This window comes from Lycium barbarum, chromosome 12 (assembly GCF_019175385.1).
Source record: "Lycium barbarum isolate Lr01 chromosome 12, ASM1917538v2, whole genome shotgun sequence".
NCBI lineage: Eukaryota > Viridiplantae > Streptophyta > Magnoliopsida > Solanales > Solanaceae > Lycium > Lycium barbarum.
Window position 1 is genome coordinate 97227768 of NC_083348.1, and position 22131 is coordinate 97249898.

General features: G+C 42.0%; 1 protein-coding gene and 1 long non-coding RNA gene across 13 annotated transcripts; both read right to left on the reverse strand.

Annotated features, from left to right (window-relative positions):
- Positions 1–296: 296 nt before the first annotated feature.
- LOC132622001 (uncharacterized) lies at positions 297–6428 on the reverse strand. Of its 12 annotated transcripts, none has more exons than XR_009575799.1 (8): positions 6215–6428; positions 5964–6054; positions 4838–5192; positions 4022–4209; positions 1799–3654; positions 1576–1684; positions 613–732; positions 297–518 (listed from the first exon to the last, which is right to left on the reverse strand). It is a non-coding gene; the product is annotated as an uncharacterized LOC132622001 (long non-coding RNA). The 12 variants fall into 12 exon arrangements; XR_009575791.1 differs by having other exon boundaries at positions 5890–6045; positions 6215–6427; XR_009575792.1 differs by lacking the exon at positions 5964–6054 and adding an exon at positions 5890–5963 and having other exon boundaries at positions 6215–6426.
- Positions 6429–18378: 11950 nt separating this feature from the next.
- Positions 18379–20834, reverse strand: LOC132623121 (peroxidase 51-like). The gene is made up of 4 exons (XM_060337828.1): positions 20499–20834; positions 20114–20314; positions 19845–20010; positions 18379–19193 (listed from the first exon to the last, which is right to left on the reverse strand). Exons 1-4 carry the CDS (start codon positions 20721–20723, stop codon positions 18787–18789), a joined length of 999 nt encoding a protein of 332 aa, XP_060193811.1. The 5' UTR covers positions 20724–20834; the 3' UTR covers positions 18379–18786.
- Between the last annotated feature and the right edge of the window lie 1297 nt (positions 20835–22131).

Below are 22131 nucleotides of genomic sequence, written 5' to 3' on the forward strand. Positions count from 1 at the left end.
AGGAAAACAAAAAAGAAATACTCAAACAGAAATGTATAAGAATCGGTGGCCTATTGGGTCAAGTATATATGGAGAAAGTCACTCTTTCTTTGAATTGCACCATTTGAAACGACATGAACGTATTTTTGTCACTAGATGGTTTTTGCCCGTGCACGCACGGGCCCGATAGTTACCTATATAAACACACATCTGATGTAAAAGTTATGGTGACATATGTACGGGGCAATTGAAGCATATCGTTTAAACAGTTTATATATATATATATATATATATATAAACATACACATTATTAACAGTTTGACAGAAGAAGGTATTGCACAACTAAAACATAATGTTTATATACACATTGATGATTGCATGTCTATGCATACACACATTAGTTATATATTGATAGAAGCCGGTAGCAGCAAAAGGCAATATAGTAACACAACTACCGACTATGCCGCTGGCAGTCATCTTGTTCTTCGCAGTTAACGTTGTAACTGTGTGATGCGTGGTTGACAAAATACCTGGAGAGGCTATTAACGATGGCTTTCTTGTTAAAATAGAAGTGTGTAATGGAGGGAGTAGAGCGTGTAGCAGCAGTAGAGTTAAGTTAGTTGTGTGACATACCTTGTTAAAGTATTGTGCGTTGCATATATTCTTTGTTCTTCCGGAATCCAGCTTTCAAAACAGGCAGTGCAATTTTGCAAAAAGATAGCAGTTTGATGTTTAATTTGGTTAAAAAACTTCCTGGAAATACCAAATTAATAATCTTGGATGAAGATCACACTAAAGAAACAAAAGAATGAATGTGATAATGGACAACTTTAGTATGTCAGTGGCAGAAGTACACAAAGCGTCTCTCAAACCAATACCATAAGAGGATGAACATGTAAATATATCGCAATATAGGAATATGATAGTCAAGCAATATAGTTCTCTGATAGGGAAGTTTCATGCTTGCTTAATTCAGAGAATGTTTCATGATAATCCCAAGTATTACAACTTGTTGACATATTTCTACTGCAGAGCGAGCATCACCTGTTACTTTTAGCTGGATAAAGTACACAATACTTTAATAGTAGCTTTGAGTCATATTTATACAACTTATAGATTATAAGTATTTTAGATGATCAAAAGCAGATAATTAAAAATCACAATGGACTACTAATTTCCTTGAAGCAGATCCAATTGCAGGTTTTCAAAGAATCAATTTCATGAGGCAAATTAAACTAATTTCTCTTCACTTATTTTCTCAACTAAGTTCATGTCTCTGTCATATTCTTAGTAACTTGATTCTGATTAAATGAGAAACTTAATTTACAATTACATAATGGAGATGCTTCGGGATTTAACTGAATTATTCATTTCAAGTAATCTAAAAGAGCTATTCATTACATTACTTTCTTTTACAGTATTTAATTCACTTGCGACCTTTCAGAGATGCTTCATCCTGATACAACTGTATTCAATATATTGTTCAAACGATTAGAAAAACTAACATCAAAGAAAAAGTGGACAAATTTTTGCAGAAATCAGCAAGTAAAGCCAGAATCAGCGCGAGAAAGAAAAGAACATGAGGCAAAAACTTACCAAAAGTGAGTGAGGCAGCAGAGGCCACCGTGGCTTATGGTTCTCATCCACATAAGCTTTATTTATCCTATCCAACATGTGTAATATCTTGTGCAATCTCTCCAACAAACTAACAGAACAAAATTCATGGATCAAAATGTCACAAAAGAGTCGAGATAAACGACAATCAAAGAACATGAATGATGTACCCAAGTTTAAAGGATATGGAAAACTGTGAACTTACCTTGAGAGGAATATCAATGGTTGGAATCTCCTTTGGTACCCTTTGAGACAAACCTGGCTTCTCCGTTTTGCCGGATTTTGTGAACGCCTCGAACGCCTTTGTGGGAAGGTGGAATGGGAGTGTGTGAGGTGAAAAGGAGTGTGGTGTTCGGGTTTTTGAACATCGGAGAGGCAGTCGGCACAGAGACGAGTTCTGTGAGAAGAAAGTGACAGCTGGAGGGTTGTTGACACGTAATCTAACCTAAATAAGCCTGCCTTGAATCTCTAAATTGCCCTTGATTGTAATTTTATTGACACATAAGGCACCATGTCAATCCATTCTCCTAACCCACGCTTCTATATAGTTAAAATAAAAAACACATTGCTTGTGCAATCTCTCCAACAAACTAACAGAACAAAATTCATTGATCAAAATGTCATAAAAGAGTCGAGATAAACGACAATCAAAGAACATGAATGATGTACCCAAGTTTAAAGGATATGGAAAACTGTGAACTTACCCTGAGAGGAATATCAATGGTTGGAATCTCCTTTGGTACCCTTTGAGACAAACCTGGCTTCTCCGTTTTGCCGGATTTTGTGAACACCTCGAACGCCTTTGTGGGAAGGTGGAATGGGAGTGTGTGAGGTGAAAAAGAGTGTGGTGTTCGGGTTTTTGAACATCGGAGAGGCAATCGGCACACAGATGAGTTCTGTGAGAAGAAAGTGACAGCTGGAGGGTTGTTGACACGTAAACTAACCTAAATAAGCCTGCCTTGAATCTCTAAATTGCCCTTGATTGTAATTTTATTGACACATAAGGCACCATGTCAATCCATTCTCCTAACCCACGCTTCTATATAGTTAAAATAAAAAACACATTGACATTGTGTTCTTGTAAGGATTAAAACAGAAAAATTAAATTTCATTTATACAATGAAAATGGAGAGGCTAGCATGGAGATCGGATATCAAAGTAATGTATTTAATCATCATTAGATTGAGAAACACATTAGAAGGATTGTACATATACACATTTCTACTGACTTAAATATCAAATAAAAAGAAGAAATAATCGATGATATTAATCATGTATACCTTAGTGTTCAAATAGATTGTCTAGACAAAGAAATAGAAAGAAATATTTTTGCTAATGATAACTCTTGACCAAATAACATTAGTAATTGTAGCACGACCAGAATCGTGCTCTTAAGAAATTGTTACATGAGATAGTTGTCATTCATATTATTCCACCATTCATATAGTTGTTTACTGTATTTTATCCCCTCGTCCCTCGAACAACTTGAGAGTAAAAAAATAAAATAAAGTCATCTAAACAACAATCTGTAGTCAATGCTCCATAACGGGTTAACTACTAATTGAGAAAAGATATCACATGGAAAAATATCTACTCATTCTGAAAAACTATAAGTTATATCTAATTCTTCTTGTTGACAAAAAAGTTAAAATAGCAGTAATGGTACTGTAGGATTACACATGTAAGCAAATGAAATACCATTGTCAAAGAGCAATAAGATAAAGGTAATTCTAGAAACACTAAACTGGTAACCCTTTCTCGACACCGGGACAAAACATAAAACGGCGTTAGCAAAATAGAATATCTTCGCGACCATGCATGATGAGAAACCTCAACTACAGAGCATGAGACAACTTAAGCTCAACATCACACAAAAAAAGATTGGAGACTTACACTGTGAATGGCCATTTTCATATAGTTGTCACTTGCCAGCTTAGTCATTTAAGCTTCTTATTTAGCCAAGTGTCACTCTGTCCATAAACATAATTTATTTGAATCAAATTTTCGGTACTTCTCAAAAGGTTGCACCTATGCATCTAGTTTCAAACATGCACAAGCAACCTGTAGAAAATCCAACAACAAAAAGATTAATATTACTTACTAAAAGTACTGAACACTAATATAAATACCCAACAAATATTGATTACCAACAAAGGAACTGTACTATTAAGCTAATGAAATTTGTCATGGAAAAGAGAAATACAAATATGAATCTTGAGTTGGCAAACATTAAAGTTCTTAAACAAAGACTATACTTCAGTTTCATTAGCCTTATAAAATATCATTATGATGTTCCTCTAAATTGTCTTCTCTTATCACTTAAACCATCACTAATCCGAAGTGTTGGGCCCGTGCAAGGCACGGGCATTTTTACTAATGAGACATGATTAAACTACATATTGACATAATATGTTTCATAGTATATTACATTTATTTGCGGAATAAAGTTATAGAGGGAGCTTGCTAAAAAGGCAAAAACTGTGAGATTGTAGGTGGTCCAACATATGTATGAGATATGTTGCAACAGGTTGGAATCTGTATTTTGGCAGCTGTGCATAGTAGTTAACAAATGCTGCTAATAACACAAGTCGTTCCAGGATGAAGCTCTTTCATGACCTGAAAAGAAAAATTGAAGACATTCAATCCTGAAAGGAAATGACTTAGATGCAAGAATTCTCACAATTTTTGAGGACTCATTATTCATTTGACATCCTTAGAATACTCTCTATCTGATGTTGTTTCTGCATAATCATCACATTAATTCTAACTGTTACTTTATTCTATTAGAAAAAGTAAATTTCTACTTCGGAGCGAGCATGCTCAACACAAATTCTTTTATAGCTCAAATATTGAAGCAAGTTCACATTCTGAAAATTGATTCTGGGAAATGAGGAAATTATTCCAAAAATCTAAAGGAAATACTCCCTCCTCCTGTAATAAAAGTTCCACCTTCCCTTCACCTGATACAAAAATACTGCCCACATTCCTTCAATGAAATTAAATGGTCTATCATATATAAGAAACGTCTCTACTGCCTATCAAACATGAATAATTGAAAGGGAAAAAGGAATGGAGGGGAAAAAGAGGAGAGAAATCAAATACAAACATTCGACTTTGGACGAAAAAGATAGCTGTCATGAATTTATGCTTTTGCCATAAGAAGATTCTCTGATGATTGATGCGGGCAACACCTCAAACTTTTCGTTAAAATAAAGAGAGAGATTCAAGAAAGGAAGCAACTCACCATTGGGGGAGTTTTATTGCCAAATGAAGGCACCACTTTCCTAAAGCTTGTTTTTTTCATCCAAATGGCGCATCAGCTTGCTTACATCTTCTGCTCCAATGCTGTCTTTTCAGCACTGATGGAAGCTTGCAAGGTGAAGTTGGCGTTAATGACAAAAGATTAAACTACAAACTAATTGCACATAAAGAATTTTATGCACATATAAAGTTATTTAATCTTGTTTCTTTCCACTCTATCAAGCCGGATTCCATAGTCCTGAAATATTGGTTGCTCTTCAATCAATAATATTATTCATCAGATTTCATAGTCCCAACATGAAAATAGCAAGATCTTGTTGTTGCAATATCATCAATGTCTGCATTGTGGAAAAAATATATCTAGTCAAGAACAATCTATGTATCGCTATACTCATGGAATCTTTTATGTCAATCTCAGAAGTTCTAAAATAAAGAAAGCTGACTTTAAAAGATTTTCTTTTGATCTGTTTCTTACTTATTTTGACTAAAAATTATAACATAGTAGTTACTATTTAGTAAGTAGTGAGACAAAGAAATGTAACAACTACCGTTACAAAATAGAGGATACATTTTCGGCTTAAACTTCCTTATAATGGTCAAGCAGTTGTGCCTTTCTTAATTTGAGTGTGGGCATAACTAAATCTCTTGCAATTTTAAAAGGATTTAGCTCCATAAAAATTGTGCGTCACATTTCCAAATAACAAAGCTATGCAAGTATTACTCCCATCTGTCTAAGCTAAAGCACCAAAAGCTCCTTACATAGGCATCTCAATTTTTTGTTTTCATGATAGTCCACCAAATAAGCAATAATTCAATAAAACACCCAAAAAATCTACATAACAAACCAAATTACCCCCCACTTCATAATAGTGAACTAATAAAGTAAAACAACAAACCACCATCAAGAAAACTTTGAACCGCTTGAATCTAAGTAAAAGCAAAAAAACAAAAGTAACCCAGATGAAATCTAGCAAAACTGGAAGTGGGTAAGCTTAATCATTAAAAAAAAAAAAAGAGGTGGATATAGAAAGAAACCTGAGGGAAATTAGCAGGTTGGGCCCAAACGGTGCCGTCTTGACCGATAATAGCAGCAGAAGTGAGATGATTACCTTCAATCTCACAAAGCAAGTGATCATCAACATATGTTTGCCACGACATCTTTAATTCACCCAAGTTTCTTGTTCTTCAGATCTATTATCTCTATGGTTTAGTGAGAGTTTGTGTGCAGAAAATGGTCCAGTGATAGAAATCAGAGAGTAGAAGGTGAATGAGAAAGAGAAAATTAAATTGAGCCCATTTTTAAACATTAGGTATGAAATTGAAAAATCTGATTAGGGTAAAGATTGAGACAAAAACTGACCTAAAATTGCACTTCCAGTTGAGAAGATGAAGTTGAAGAGCAGTCCTTGAAAGTTTGGGAAAAAAAAGAATTCTGAAGTCCAATCCATGTTTCTCCAAATAGTTGGACCAGAAGATGAAAGAACTGGATGATTCTTCTGGAATTATGTTGAGAAACGCTAAATATCTCTTTTGTCCTTGAGCTAAATGACGGATTTGCCCTTGGACGAACGACGAAAAGCACCCAACTGGTGCTTCTAATATAGTAGTAATTCCAGTGGAAAGACGACAATGGGGAAAAGACCAAAGACATCAAATTTGTTTTTTTTTTTTTTTTTTTTTTTTTAAAAAGAAGAAGATTGATGTGAACTTTTGGCATGATCTTAATTATTCCATGCTATAAGAAAGTTAATAATTAAATGATTGTGACGCATATGGAATCTTCTACGTATTATTTTTTATAAAATTCCAAAGCCAACAAGTTTGAAATCTTGTAATAAGTCTTTGTAAGGTTATGTGTAGAAGTCTAATATAATTATCTCCAGGTATAGTTGTATAGCAATGATATCACATCGGTGCATAGCACGGAACAAAAAGATAATCTTGAAAAAGTCAAAAATTTAGTTTAATATATGAGTAAGGTTAATTGTGATTACGGCCTAACATATGTAGGACGATAGTGGTTGTTTACCCCGAAATCGGATAATCAATTGAATTTGTAAGCGGGTATAGGATATGTGCTTGGATCTTAATATATATATGAGATAGAGAAAATATATATGCAAGAGTTCTTTAATGAAATGGCTAGTGATGGCGGTTTGTTTACGAACACAAGTGCTTATGAACAGCGTAGAATGCTTGATGGATTAAATACGCTAAAAACGTGAACAAAACGGTCGTGGCCGGATCAGAAATTGAAGGAAAAATTGTATACATGGGCTATTCTATTACAAGTGTTCTTGGAGAAATGTAGGAACCAACCCTTTTAAGGGAGGAGGACATGCCCTATTTATAGTACCATCCTCTGGATCTCACACAAATGAAGACTAATAAAATAATCATGACAAGGACAGCCCTGCACGGATTTGGTGGGATTAGACTGACGGCGCCGTCTGACACACGCATGGTAGGTAGTTGACTATGACAGCACGCCACTGGTGCGGGGTCCGCAAGCGATGGTTATGCGGACCAACGACCACTCGGTCCAACGGCCACTCGGTCAAACGACTATTCGGGGCAACGGCCACAGACGCTCGGATCAGCAGACTTGGCCGTTTCGATAACGGAGAAGACAGACTCGTTTAGCTCCGGTACAGACGCCTTCCCCGGGTAGGACCGGATAGCATCCGGTATGTTCTCGCTCCTTTTCTATCACCGATTTACCTTACCACCGTTCTGGCTCATATCCGGTTTTCACCGTATACAGATAGCCCCCACACTCCCCGGATCCCCGATCTATCGGAGTAACGGGGAGTGGATAAGTTCCTAAATCGGTGGCTCTCTCATCCCGACCTCACCTTCATATTTTGGCGGGAACGAGCGCGTAACACATGCCCTTTATCTGCCACGTGTCTCAACCCTGGTGGTCCGCTTCTGTCAACCGCCTTTTTCACGTCGCTTCAAATTAATGACGGGGCACGTGACGCCATCTGATTGGCCGTCCTCGGGAGCCGTTCCTCCCCTAACACGCCTATATAAGGCCTTCTACCCCTTTACTTTGCCATTTTCACGTTTTTGCCTCCTCTTCAATCCTACTTCAATTCTGTGTTCTTTTTTCTTCTTGCTCAACACACAACCAACTTCAAATCTGGTCTCCCTATTGATATGTTGCTTCATATCGTGTGCACAGGAGTCAACCTCATCACCGTTGCTGTCGAGTATCCTTTGTTCGAGCGTTGCTGTTTCAATTTTGCCTTTTATCGAACCATCAGTTCCTTCGTTCTTCTTAAATTCCTCTCTTCGGCCTTCTTTCTTTCACATTTTCAGGATGTCCGAATCAACTTCCCATGATGCCCCATTAGTATCGTCCTCGGGAGCTGAGCCTGCGTCCCCGGTTAAATTCGAGCCTACGGTGTCGGATATCATACCGGCCAAATTTAATTTCAACAAAGACCTTGAGGTCGAAAAGCCTTCCTCCGTTTCAGACAGGGGATACGACGTGAGGCGGTATCCCTCATCCATCACCGAGGAGAAGCTTGACATAGTCCGGGCCGATTGCGGGTGGGACACTCGTCCTGTTCGGGTCTTCGCTCCCGGACCTGATGAATCCGTTACCGACCACCGTGAAGGGTTTTTGTACGTTTACACATACCCCTTCACTCTCAGACTAACCCTCCGGTGGATCCGGTCATTCTCGACATGTGCCGCATTTACGGCGTTACGCTGGCCCAGATTGGCCCAAATGTTTGGAGGGTCGTAGCGTATCTCCGGTCATTGGCCAACAATGCCGAGAAGGAGTTCACACTAGCTCACCTGATACGCCTATACTCCCCGAGGATGTTCCGGGGTGGCGTAATGAAACTGGCCAAGCGCAGCCGGAATCCTTTCTTTGCGAAAATGGACGAAAACAGAGAGCGGGTATGGTTGGAGCGATTCGTCCGGGTGAAGACCGAGGACATAATTCTAGCCGAGCATATGCCTTTCCCGGAGAAATGGAATAACAAGCGTAAGTCCCAAGCCCCGAATAATTGCTTTGGTATTGCTTTGTCAAATTTTGATTATTCCTTGAAATTCTTTACTTTTGCTAGCCAATGGGTAAGTTCCTCCGGTCATCCGGGATTAGAACGACTGAGTCACAGTGCTTCTCGCCCAGCATCCCTATGAAGACTGGACATGGGCCCACTTGTCCCGGGGCCGATGGATTGCCCAAAATCACGGTAGCCCTCTATTCTTATCCTACCGTATTCTTCTTTTACTTATTTCGCCCTCTGGTTTCTGCTAACATCTTGTCTTTTCAGGTTTGCCTAAGGGCTCGGTAGCCCCCAGGTCGGAATCGGGGACCGCCCCATCAGCATCGGCGCCCGAATTTGACACAGCAGGCTCTTCCCGCGTCCTCTCCGAGGCCGCAAAAAGGAAGCGGCCCTCCGAAAAGGGGTAGACGCCGAAAGGAAAGAAGGCAAGGAGCGTTGCCCGCCCTTCGAGGGAAGAGGCAGAGCCCGACATCATTGTTCGAAGAGTCGGTTCCGTTCCCACTGTGGCTTCAATACCGGAAGAGGCGATCTCCGTTCTGCCCCTTCCTTCCATTGGCGAAGGCTTCTTGGTTCCTGCTCCATATCCAGGTGCGGAAGAAATACTTTCACCAGCTCCTCTTCGGTCGATTGACTTTGTCGACATTTCAGGTGAAACTTCTTCGGAAGATGCTCCCCTTCAAAGAAAGAGGTCCGGGGAAGCGGTTGCTGTTGAAACCGAAAAAAGGACCGAACCAGTACCAGAGTGCGAAGCCCCCACAGGCGCGCGTCCGTCTCCCGAGCACGAGCCCGCTACAACTGTGGAGCCCTCGGCCTTTGCCGAATTTATCGACGCTGCTCCAAGTTCATCTACCCCAGCTACGCGGGTGGATGACTTTGATGATATGTTCTCGAGAACTCCCCCCGCGTCCTGCGAAGCAGCGGGATTCGGTCACCTTCCTATCCCTCGAGCCACGAGGCCGGCCTATCGGGCCTCCGAATCCGGTGCCAGGGATAGCTTGGTGAACATTTTCCCAGCCCCGAGCGTGGAGCCAAGGAGAACCCGATCAGCGGTAGTCACCGTCCCCGAGGACTGCAGCTTCCTATCACGTCTGGTGGGCATAGCGAGCTATTACCGTCCCCTTGTATCAGATTCGGACAGACGCAAAATGACCGGGGTTACTTGGGAATGCCTTATTAACGAGGGTATGCACGCGGGCAACCGGGTAAGATTCTTAGCCCACCTTATACATTTCATTTTGAGAATTTCATCCTTTCCTTGCCTAAGTCTTTTGGTTTGTTTCATCTGCAGAGTGTGGTGCTGGTCAATGAGGCCTTCATCCGAGCCCGACATGAGATAGACGATCTTCGGGGCCAACTCAATGCTCAGGGCCGAGAGACAGAGAAATACCAACACCTTCTTCGGGAGAAGGAAGAAGAATTAAACCGGGCGGTCGTGCTGGCCAACCTTCGCCCCGAGCTTGATGCGGTTAAGGACGAAAACCGTCGATTGAAGAGTGATCTGGCCGCCATGACTGATTACAATCGGAGCCTCGAGGCCGAGAAGATCGGCCTTAGCCGGGATAAAACCCAATTTTCTTTGCGGTTAGATGAACTCGAGACCACGGTTTCCCAACTTCGGGGAGAACTTGACTCGGTGAAGGCTGATGCTACGGGCTTGACCGAGAGGAACCGGCAGCTTGAGTCCGAGGCTGCTTTGTTCAACGAGCGCAGCAGGGTACTCAAAGAGAAAGCCGAGGAGCGGGCTCGGATATGCGAGGGCCTTAGAACTGAACTTGAGGAGGCGATTAACGCTAATGATACCCTTAAGGCCGAGCTGGATGTGGCCAATCTTACGAGGGGTGATCTTGTGAGGAACCGAGCTCATTTGGAAACCAAACTGGCCAAGGCTGAGGCTGATTTGGAGGAAGCTTGGAAAAGTGTGGAGGCGGCCGAGGCTCATACCGCTATTGTCGCTGAATATGAGAAATGGAAGTCTCGGCGTCTTACCCTCGAGCAAGCTGAGCACGGCCTGGAGGATCTTCCGGCCCTGATACTTGAAGCCAAAGGAATGGAGAAGGAGGCTAACCTTGCCCTCGGGTCCGAGTCGGACGACTCCGAGCACTCATCATCTTCTAGTCGTGCCGGGTAGCATAGGGCCAGTACTTTGGTATTTTTGTTTTCATAGCGCTTTGTTCTTCATTTGATGTAAAGAATCATTCGTTGTATAAATGAAAAGTGCATCTTTCTGCTTCCTCGTTTTGACTGTTTGTCCTTATTTTTGTTGTTTATTGCTGGTCCGTTTTGGGACGAGGTGACTCGTAGTCATTGATTCATCGGTCCCATTTAGGTCTTGTCCGATGTTTCGATTGTTCCATCGTCTCCGAATATTCGAGGAGCGTCTAATTAGAGCCGATATTTTTCTCCGGCTGTATTTTAGAACCAGTGTCTTTTCAGCCTTGGCTAACAAAGTTTTTGATGTGGCAGCCCCCCTTTGGGGAGTTTGTCAAATTTTGGCCAGTTGCCTTTGCGAGTTTCGGCCTTAGTAAAAACTGCTAACTTTAGTAAATTTTGACAATTTTGATTTTGCAAAACGTTTGTTCATATGAGAGTTTTGACTCTTTCTTCTTTTGCCGTAGCAAGTGTAAAAATGGGACACGATTCACTATGATCGTTTGGTCCTTACATCGAAAGCTATGGTCGGTGATCGGTCCTTTGTTTCGCCGTAGCAAATATCGGGTAGGACACGATTTGGTCCTTACATTGAAGGCTATGTCTGGTGGTCGGGCCTTTGTTTTGCCGTAGCAAATATCGGATGGGACACGATTCGTTATGATCGTTTGGTCCTTACATTGAAGGCTATGGCCGGTGGCCGGGCCTTTGTTTTGCCGTAGCAAATGTTGAGTCTCCCCATCTACTTTGATCGGTGTAATCTTCGGTATGGGCATAGTATTCCCCCAGCACTGATCCGAGCTTTTTAGGTCGGGTGAGTGCTGTTATGTTCTTCTTATTTGTTCAGTAACACGTTGTACTTGTTGCCTTATTAAAAACCTTGTCGGAAAATAATTTTTGGGACAAAACCGCACCAAGGAAAAGAGTGCAACACGTGTTTTCAGACCTAAATTCTATTTTTCTCCCGTTCTCGACCCCCTGCAAAAGAGAAAAGTCAATGAGAGAGTACGGGCCATACCTTAGCAGTAGTATCTCTTTAGATGGGCCACGTTCCAGTTGTTGCGCAGACGCAGCCCGTCCACTGATTCCAATTGGTATGATCCTTTGCCCGTTATACCGGTTACCTTGTACGGGCCCTCCCAGTTCGGACCTAGCTTTCCTTCGTTGGGGTTCTTGGTGTGCAAGGTAACTTTTCGAAGCACCAAGTCCCCAACTTGGAAATGTCGAAAGTTCGCTCTTCGGTTGTAGTATCTTTCCATTCTCTGTTTTTGGGCCGCTATGCGGACAGACGCGCTTTCGCGTAGTTCATCTGTGAGATCGAGCTTCACGGCCATGACTTCCTCGTTCGACTCCCCGGTGGTATACCTGAAACGAAGGGTTGGTTCACCGACCTCTACGGGGATAAGGGCTTCGGCCCTGTAAACCAACGAGAATGGAGTTTCCCCGGTGCTCGATTTGGATGTGGTCCTGTAAGCCCACAGCACTTCCGGCAACACGTCCCTCCAATGGTGCTTTGATGCTTCAAGTCTCTTCCTCAGATTTTGGATTATTGTTTTGTTCGTGGACTCTGCCTGCCCGTTGGCACATGGGTGATATGGGGTTGATACGATTTTCTTGATCTTCAAGCCTTCGAGGAAACCGTTGACCTTGCTGCCTATGAACTGAGGGTCATTATCACAAGTTATCTCGGCAGGGATGCCGAATCGGCAGATGATGTGATCCCATATGAAGTTGATGACTTCCTTTTCCCTGATTTTTTCAAAGGCCTGCGCTTCAACCCACTTAGAGAAAAAGTCAGTCATAAACAAAATAAAACGGGCCCTACCCGGTGCCCGTGGTAACGGGCCCACAATGTCCATTCCCCACTTCATGAAAGGCCAGGGCGAGACCACCGAGTGCAGTAGCTCCCCGGGCTGGTGAATCATTGGGGCGTGTTTCTGGCATCCGTCACACTTTCGGACGAAATTCTTAGAGTCCTCGTCCATCCGGTTCCAATAATAACCGGCCCGGATGATTTTTCGGACCAGAGCTTCGGCACCGGAGTGGTTGCCACAGATTCCTTCGTGCACCTCTCTCATAACATATTGCGTTTCGCCGGGGCCCAAACATTTAGCCAGGGGGCCGAGAAAAGATCGTCAATACAATTGACCGTCTACCAAGCAAAATCGGGCTGCCTTTGTCCTTAATGACCGTGATTCCTTTGGGTCGTTTGGGAGCTTACCATCACACAAGTAGTTAATGTACCTGTTGCGCCAATCCCAAGTTAGGCCCATTGTGTTTATCTCGGCGTGTCCGTTTTCTATGGCCGTGTTTGACAGGTGCACCGTTGTCCCGGGGTTGATTTCCTCCCCGTAGACCGAGGATCCTAAATTTTCCAAGGCATCGGCCTCGCTGTTTTGTTCCCTCGGTATGTGCTGCACGGTCCATTCTCTGAATCGGTGAAGTACCACTTGGGTCTTCTCGAGGTACCTCTGCATCCGTTCATCCTTGACCTCGAAAACGCCGTTCACCTGGTTTGCGACCAAGAGCGCGTCGCATTGAGCTTCGATGACTTCGGCTCCCATACTTTGAGCCAACTCCAAACCTGCAATCATAGCCTCATACTCGGCTTCATTGTTAGTCAATTTAGCAGTTCTAATGGACTGTCGAATGACATCCCCGGCTGGACTTCTAAGGACGATTCCCAGCCCGGAACCTTTAAGGTTCGAGGCTCCGTCCGTGTGCAGGGTCCAGATACCCGTGATTTTTCCCGAGGTCAGCAAAAGTTCTTTTTCGACCTCGGGAACCATAGCTGGGGCAAAGTCTGCCACGAAATCGGCCAAGATTTGGGATTTGATGGCCATTCGTGGTTTATATTCGATGTCGTAACAGTTGATTTCTACAGCCCATTTTGTTAACCTACCGGACAGCTCCGGTTTGTGCATGACGTTTTTCAAAGGGTAAGTGGTCACTACACATATAGGGTGGCATTGAAAATAAGGTTTGAGTTTTCTGGAAGCGCTTACCAATGCTAATGCCAGTTTTTCCAGATGAGGGCACCGGGTTTCCGCATCCCCCAAAGTTCTACTCACATAATAGACAGGGAATTGCGTACCTGATTCTTCTCGGACCAAAACTCCACTCACCACTACTTTGGAGACAGCTAGGTAGAGGAAAAGCGGCTCGTCGGCCTTCGGCGTGTGCAGCAACGGAGGGCTGGTCAAGTACCTTTTCAACTCCCGTAGAGCTTCTTGACATTCCGGTGTCCAAACGAAGTCGTTCTTCTTCCTGAGCAAGGAGAAGAAACGGTGACTTTTGTCGGAGGACCTTGATATGAAGCGACTCAACGCCGCTATTCCAGGGACTTGACAACCATATCGTCAACATAAACTTCCATCGTTTTCCCTATTTGTTCTTCGAACATTTCATTAACTAGGCGTTGGTAAGTAGCACCGGCATTTTTTAATCCGAAAGGCATGACATTATAGCAGTAAGTCCCATATCGGGTAATGAAGGACGATTTCTCTTGATCCTCCGGGTGCATCCGGATCTGGTTATACCCGGAGTAAACGTCGAGAAAACTTAACATTTCATGTCCGGCCGTCGCATCGATCATTCTATCGATGTGAGGTAACGGAAATGAGTCCTTCGGGCATGCCTTGTTTAAATCTTTATAATCGACACACATTCGAAATTTATTACCTTTTTTGGGCACCACCACCACGTTAGCGAGCCAATCCGGATATTTTACATCCCGGATGGAAACCTATATTTAAAAGCTTTGTTACCTCGTCTTTGACGAAGGCGTGTTTTGGCTCCGCCATGGGCCTCCTTTTCTGCTTCACCGGGGGAAACTTCCCGTCCAAGCTGAGTTTATGTGATGCTATTTATGGTGATATACCTGTCATATCTATATGCGACCATGCAAAGCAATCGGCGTTAGCTTGAAGAAACTCAATTAATTTGCGCCTGAGCTCCGGGGTGAGCCCCGTGCCCATGTATACCTTCCTGTCTGGTAAGAACTCAAACAGGATGATCTGCTCCAGTTCCTCCACGGTCGATTTGGTCGCGTCCGAGTCATCCGGCATGACAAAAGATCTGGGTACCCCGAAGTCATCCTCTTCATATACCGGATTTGACCCGGTATTCTTTGATTGCTATTGGGGGGCTTCCCCTCCGGTTACACCCCTTTCTTCGTGAGCCGGCTCCTTGGACCGGGGCGTTGATTCCTCCACAGCGAACATTTCCTTTGCTGCGGGTTGCTCACCGCGGATGGTTTTCACCCCCTCTAGGGTGGGGAATTTCAGCAACTGATGCAGCGTTGAAGGTACTGCCCTCATGCTATGTATCCAAGGTCTGCCCAATAATGCATTGTACTTCATGTCCCCTTCGATCACGTAGAACAAAGTTTGTTGAATGGAGCCTTCAACGTTCACAGGCAATGAGATCTCCCCTTTTGTGGTTTCGCTTGCCATGTTGAACCCGCTGAGTACCCGGGTTGCTGGTACGATCTGATCAAGCAGCCCCAGCTGTTCGACCACTCTCCACCAAATGATGTTGGCTGAGCTACCTGGGTCAATCAAGATACGTTTAACCTTAGTTTTAAAGATAAGTATAGAAATTACCAACGCATCATTGTGCGGTTGAATGACGCCCTCTGCGTCCTCGTCGTCGAAGGAGATAGAACCCCCGGGTAATGATCTCGGGTGCGTTTTTCCCGAACAATGGAAATCTTTGTCCGCTTCATTACCGGACCCCGAGGTATGTCAATACCCCCAACTATCATGTTGATTGTATGCTGATGTTCAACCGGTTAGACCCTCCGTTGAGCTTCCCTTTCCTTGTAATGGTTTTTGGCTCGCTCGCTCAATAGATCTCTGAGGTGGCCGTTTTTCAATAACCGGGCTACCTCCTCTCTCAACTGGCGGCAATCCTCAGTTTTGTGACTGTGGGTTCCGTGATATTCACACACCATATTCGGATCTCGTTGTCCCGGATCTGTCCTTAGTGGTTTCGGCCATCGCACATCCGGGACGCGACCGATGGCCGAGACAAGATCCGAGGTACTGACGTTGAAGTTGTACTCCGAGATCTTTGGTGGAACCTTATTGCTGCCAGAACTTCTGGCGTCGCTCCTGAACGAGAACCCCCGGTTGTTTGATGGGCGCTCGACCTGCTTGCTACCTCGACCTGAGAAGTGGCTCGGTCCTTCCCTTGGCTTCTCCGACCTGAAATTTGATCTCTCTGAGTGTGAGTATGGCCGAAACCTTTCTTTAGATGATTCGAATTTCGCTTCATAACCCTTCCTCGGTTTCTCGAAGCTTCCATTCACTTTTAACTTTACCGGAGAGAGTTCGAGTTGATCGTCCTCCACCCGAATCTTTGACTCGTACCGATTGTGGACGTCGGCCCATGTGACGGCCTCGTATTCCAATAAATTTTCCTTCAATTTGGCCGAAGCAGCTGAACTTAGCATGTTGAGCCCCTTTGTGAAAGCTTGTGCGGCCCATTCTTCAGGTACCGGGGGGAGTTCCATTCGTTCCCTCTGAAACCGGTTAACGAACTCCCGCAGTAGCTCGTCGTCCCTTTGGGTTATTCGGAAGATATCGGCTTTACGGGCCTGCACCTTTATGGCACCGGCATGTGCCTTTACGAAGGCATCGGCGAGCATTTCAAAGGAAGTGATCGAATGCTCGGGTAGGTGGTCATACCACGTCAGCGCCCCCTTCGACAGAGTTTCGCCAAATATTTTCAGCAACACCGACTCGATCTCATCTTCCTCCATGTCATTGCCCTTTATGGCACAGGTATATGAGGTCACATGCTTGTGCGGGTCCGTTGTGCCGTCATACTTCTATACATCGGGCATTTTGAATCTCTTCGGGATCAGTTTCGGGGCCGCACTTGGCGGAAAAGGTCTCTGAATGTACCTTTTCGAATTCGGCCCCTTCAACAAAGGTGGGGCCCCCGGTATTTGATCTACCCGAGAATTGTATGTCTCGACCCTCTTTTCGATCGAATCTACCCGTTTTGCCAAAGTTTCGAGCATCTTTAGAACCTCGGTAGAGGAGCCGGCTCCGGAACCGTCGCTCTCAACCATTCGTGTCTCATTTCTTCCGATCTCAGCAGTATCTTTTGCCTTTCCGGCCCCGGTTCACCTTTCCCGCTCTGTAACCGGGCAATCGCTATTGCTTGCTCGGCAATCGCCGCTCTTTGTTCCTGCAACATTTCAAAAATTAAACGTAAGCTCACACCGTCATTTGGCGCATCCAGGTTTTCTCGGCCCTGGGTTCGAGACAATGTAGCGGAATTGTGAGTATTTAGAGGATCGGTGGCCGGTAGGGCGGCATTCTCTTAATCCACGGTATTTTGCCGGTCGAGTCCCTCCCTTGAATCGACGGGGTTCGGGTCAGCGTGATTTGGCAATCTCCGTAATCCGCTGCCTGCGTTTTCCGCCACAATTTCGGTATTGTTGACATGACCGGATTGCTCAGCGTCGGCCATTTAGTCCGTTTTCGTAGATACGGGCAGGGCCGTTATATTTGAGTCAATAGTATAACGGCAGGGGTATATTTGAACTTAAAGTATAACGAGGGGTATATTTAAACCTTTTCTCATAGTGTAGGGGTATATTTGGCCCTTTTCCGTTTAATAAATCAATTTCTTTTTTATTATCAGGAAAACAAAAAAGAAATACTCAAACAGAAATGTATAAGAATCGGTGGCCTATTGGGTCAAGTATATATGGAGAAAGTCACTCTTTCTTTGAATTGCACCATTTGAAACGACATGAACGTATTTTTGTCATTCCAGTGGAAAGACAACAACGGGGGAAAGACCAAAGACATCAAATTTGTTTTTTTTTTTGTTTTTTTAAAAAGAAGAAGATTGACGTGAACTTTTGGCATGATCTTAATTATTCCATGCTATAAGAAAGGTAATAATTATATGATTGTGACGCATATGGAATCTTCTACGTATTATTTTTTATAAAATTCCAAAGCCAACAAGTTTGAAATCTTGTAATAAGTCTTTGTAAGGTTATGTGTAGAAGTCTAATATAATTATCTCCAGGTATAGTTGTATATCAATGATATCACATCGGTGCATAGCACGGAAACAAAAAGATAATCTTGAAAAAGTCACAAAGTTAGTTTAATAGATGAGTAAGGTTAATTGTGATTACTTTAGCAGTGGCCTAACATATGTAGGACGATAGTTGTAAGAATTTTGAGGTCAAGAAGAAGGAAGCATCAACAATTTAGGCGAAATATAATAATCTCTACTAACCCATTAATTCTCTAACGAGAAGCAACTAAAATAAACTTGTTCAACTTAGACCGAGCCAAAGTTATAGTAATGCACAAAAAGCACCAACTTATCAACGGTTCTGAAATTTCATACATATGAACAATCACATAGTTTTATTCTAACAGTTTACATATCCCACGAATACAAAGCCTCTTCCGAAACTTAATGGGAACTAAATCCCATTTATTTGAACAACTTATTAGTTCGAGAATGGAATGGTAATTCAGTGATAGAACTGTCATTTTGCATATTAAGGGTGCAAGTACGGCTGGCAAGCGGTACGATTGCGGGGCAAATCCACGTAAACCCGCGAAGACTTCAACTCACCGCCCCCATTTTCATCCCTCTAAGTTCTAATCCCCTTATTCAGGCCTCCTCACCTTTCCAAAAAAAAAAAAAAATTACTACCACATCGATATTTATATTTGAGAGTGGCCTCAAAAAGGCCATATGTGCAAATGCACTCTTAATTCAATCTTCCACAGTCGAACCGGATATTTCCGTTCCTCCCAGTCTTCACACCAACTCGGCCCAGCTTTGTCATTGCAGTGATGAATGCCTTTTGGAATGATTTGGAGTTACTGGCCCAAAAGTCCACAGTACCCTTGGATCGCCTGTCCGTATAAAGCACTTGATCTGATGTGAACAGGCCCATACCTTGCTGTAAATTTTTGAAGTAATTGTTGTCAAAGGTCCTGGGAGTTTTAGGATCCATGTTAATGGCTATCCTTGGGTCAACATTCCTTGGACACATCCCTTGTAATTGGGCTGCATATTGCTTGTTCAGGGTTGGGTCTACTCGACTTCGAGGGCTAAAGTTGTAAATACGGTTGGAGAACTTGTCACAGTGTGAAAACCCAACAGAATGGGCCGCTGCAAGTCATCTCAAATTCATAAGCATGAAGTCAACAGGAGCAAACATTAGATGAAGCAGCACATACAATAGTATAATAAAATTATTCCATTCTCATAATTGGAATTTTCTCTTCTTTATGTCTAGTGAGCTGGCTGAAGAATAATGAACCTAATCAATTAGAAAGTGACTCACGTCTGAATCAATAACACATGCTAAAAAGCAAAAAGGCCAAATGAAAAAAAAGATACCTAATAAAAAAGTGCTAACTCCTGATGTTGGAAGCAGAAGTTTCAAAGCAGATAGATCAATTACTAAATAAAACAATTAATTGGCGCACAGTTAATTAATACTTCCTCCGTCCCATAATAAGTGTCATTTTAGCCAAAATATTTACAATAAGTGTCATCTTAGCCAAAATATTTTGTCCCGTAATAAGTGTCATCTTAGGAAATCAAAACATAAATTGGCTAGCTTTTTCTACATAGTAACTTGATATTATTGGATTCTCAGTGCCAAATGGTTTACTAAGACGAAAAAATAATTTATTTTTATTATATAGGGGTAATTTGGTAAATTTCACATTACATTATTGGCTTCTTAATATGCGTGTTTTTTACTAAGGTGACACTTATTATGGGACGGAGGGAGTAGTAATATCAGGGAATTACCAGAAAGGGCGATCATGTCACCCTGAGATAGACCATGAGAGGCAAACATGGAATTGAGTTGATTGAGATTGAATGTTGGTTTTGGCAGCTTTCCTTCCACGTTCGAAGCCTTTGATGTGAACCCATCTAGCCTTCCTAATTCCACCGGGTACCATGGTCCCCCAGACTACACAAGACATAAAAAATAACTCTAACTTCTATTATGTGTTGCTATAATTTTTACACTTTCATATCACCTGAAGATAACATAAAAAAATGATTGTACTAACCAGCTGAATGACGTCTCTGGTGGCTAAGGCGAGAATGTCAGCACAAGATACTTTATTTCTACAACGTGAGTTTGCATTGATGGCCGCTTTGGCTTTGATCACAGTATCAAATCCATCTCCAGCCAATGATAAATTATCTGGGTGATCCTTCTCAGCTTTGTTCCCCGGTGTTGATGATACCATCACTGAAGCATCACATCCCTAGTTCCAACAAATACATGGTAATAATTTAGCCAACTAGAAAATGAAACTTAAGGTCCTCTTTACAAATCAAACTCATACCTATTGTGTGAAAGACTCATGAGTAGCACAATTAGAGGGTAATTTATAGTACTTTATATTGAATTCTCAATAAATATTGAAATTGATGGGAGAGAGTACGTACCGCAACAAAGCAATCGTGGAAGAAGAGACGGAGAACAGCAGGGACAGTGACAAATGTTTGTTTGAATTTCTGGTTAACCACATTTCTAACAATGGATTCAACATTGGGACATGTATTGGCGTAATAATTGGTCCTCAATTGTCCAGAAGCCAAGTCGGGCATCAGCACAATACCAACTGAAAAAACTGATAACGCTACTGCCATAAGAAGATTTAGACGACCCATTTCTCTGGCTATAAAATTAATGAATCTTAAATGTTAAATGGGTTATGCAAATGTTTAATTGAGAAAAAAGAATTATATAAGGGCCAGAATAGAAGGCCAGTTGGCCAAAGAATCTTTCTTACTTAACAGAGGAAGTTGAACATGGAAAAGAAAAATCAAATCGTAATTTATTTTTTGAAAGAGACAGGAAGCTGCCAGTACTGTCTATTGGCCGCCGTGAGATATACTACTATGCACGTATTTTTTTTTTTTTTTATTTAGAATAATATAGGAATATTTGGGTCTCATATCACTCTCCTTCTCGTCTAATTATGTCCAGTTATGACCTGAAGATGAACAATCATCCAACGAAATACTACCTAGAGAATATTGCACTCATACACAATCATGGGTCACCGTGTAAAGTTCTTTTTCACTTTCAGTATAATTAAACATGTAATAACAAATTGATTACTATTATTTTACTTTATCCAATTATCAGTTAATAACTTATACTGTGATAACTTTATAAGTGACATAATTATATAAATATTTTCATCCAATCTGTATAATATACTGAACAATAATTAAACTCGAAACTAAAATAAGAGACCGTGAATGAAAAAGCTACTTAAGGCTGCTAGTTGCATGGAGACAGCTGGAAGCAAGGACTAGAAAGTCGTGTGTGTGCATTGTGCACTTCCAAACAAATCTCTGTGGGCTGATAACTACAAATCAGCCCTACAAATTGATATTAAAAAGGGGAAAACACGGGTGTATAGTTTACTACTTTTATCACTTAGTAAGGAAAAACAGAAAGGCATAGTGAAAAAGGCTACACAATAAACATGCATAAGATTGCGATTTTCTTCGAGAATCTTGAAAAATTACTTTTGTATTATGAGATGTAACTAGAGCTGATGTAATTTCGCTTTTCCTTTTGTGATCTTTATTATTTTTTTATTTTTTTTAAAAAGGAAGTTAAACCGTACATAGGTGTAAATTACGCCCACCAGATCGAGAAACTAGTAAAGGTAGGATTCCAACATTGATTCTTTGTCATGTGGTTGGCAAGCTTTCGCATGTGGCAGCCACACCAACCATAAATAAAACATAACAAACAAACAATTTGGATATTGTCAGCATATATATATATATATATATATATATATATATAAAGAAGTAAATTCACGAATAAATCAAGAAAATTCATATCTATCATATATGCATAAAAAATAATTTTAATCTTGTATATATAATGTAATTTTCCATTAAAGAGAATTCAGATTAACCCCTTATGCCCTAGCTCCGCCTGTGGTAAAACACTATGGATCCCGGTTTATTGATTTAACATATAGAACATTGGTTTTTACTCTAATCCTATAATAAGTTGCTGGCCAAGATGGCGAAATGTTGAGTCAATACTATT

Excerpts from the sequence above, each read along its gene's own strand:
- LOC132623121 (XM_060337828.1), bottom strand. The coding sequence starts at position 20,723 with ATGGGTCGTCTAAATCTTCTTATGGCAGTAGCGTTATCAGTTTTTTCA. Across the intron at positions 20,011-20,113 it reads CCAGAGACGTCATTCAGCTG|TCTGGGGGACCATGGTACCC; the intron begins GTTAGTACAATC and ends TGTCTTGTGTAG. Across the intron at positions 19,194-19,844 it reads TGACATGATCGCCCTTTCTG|CGGCCCATTCTGTTGGGTTT; the intron begins GTAATTCCCTGA and ends GATGACTTGCAG.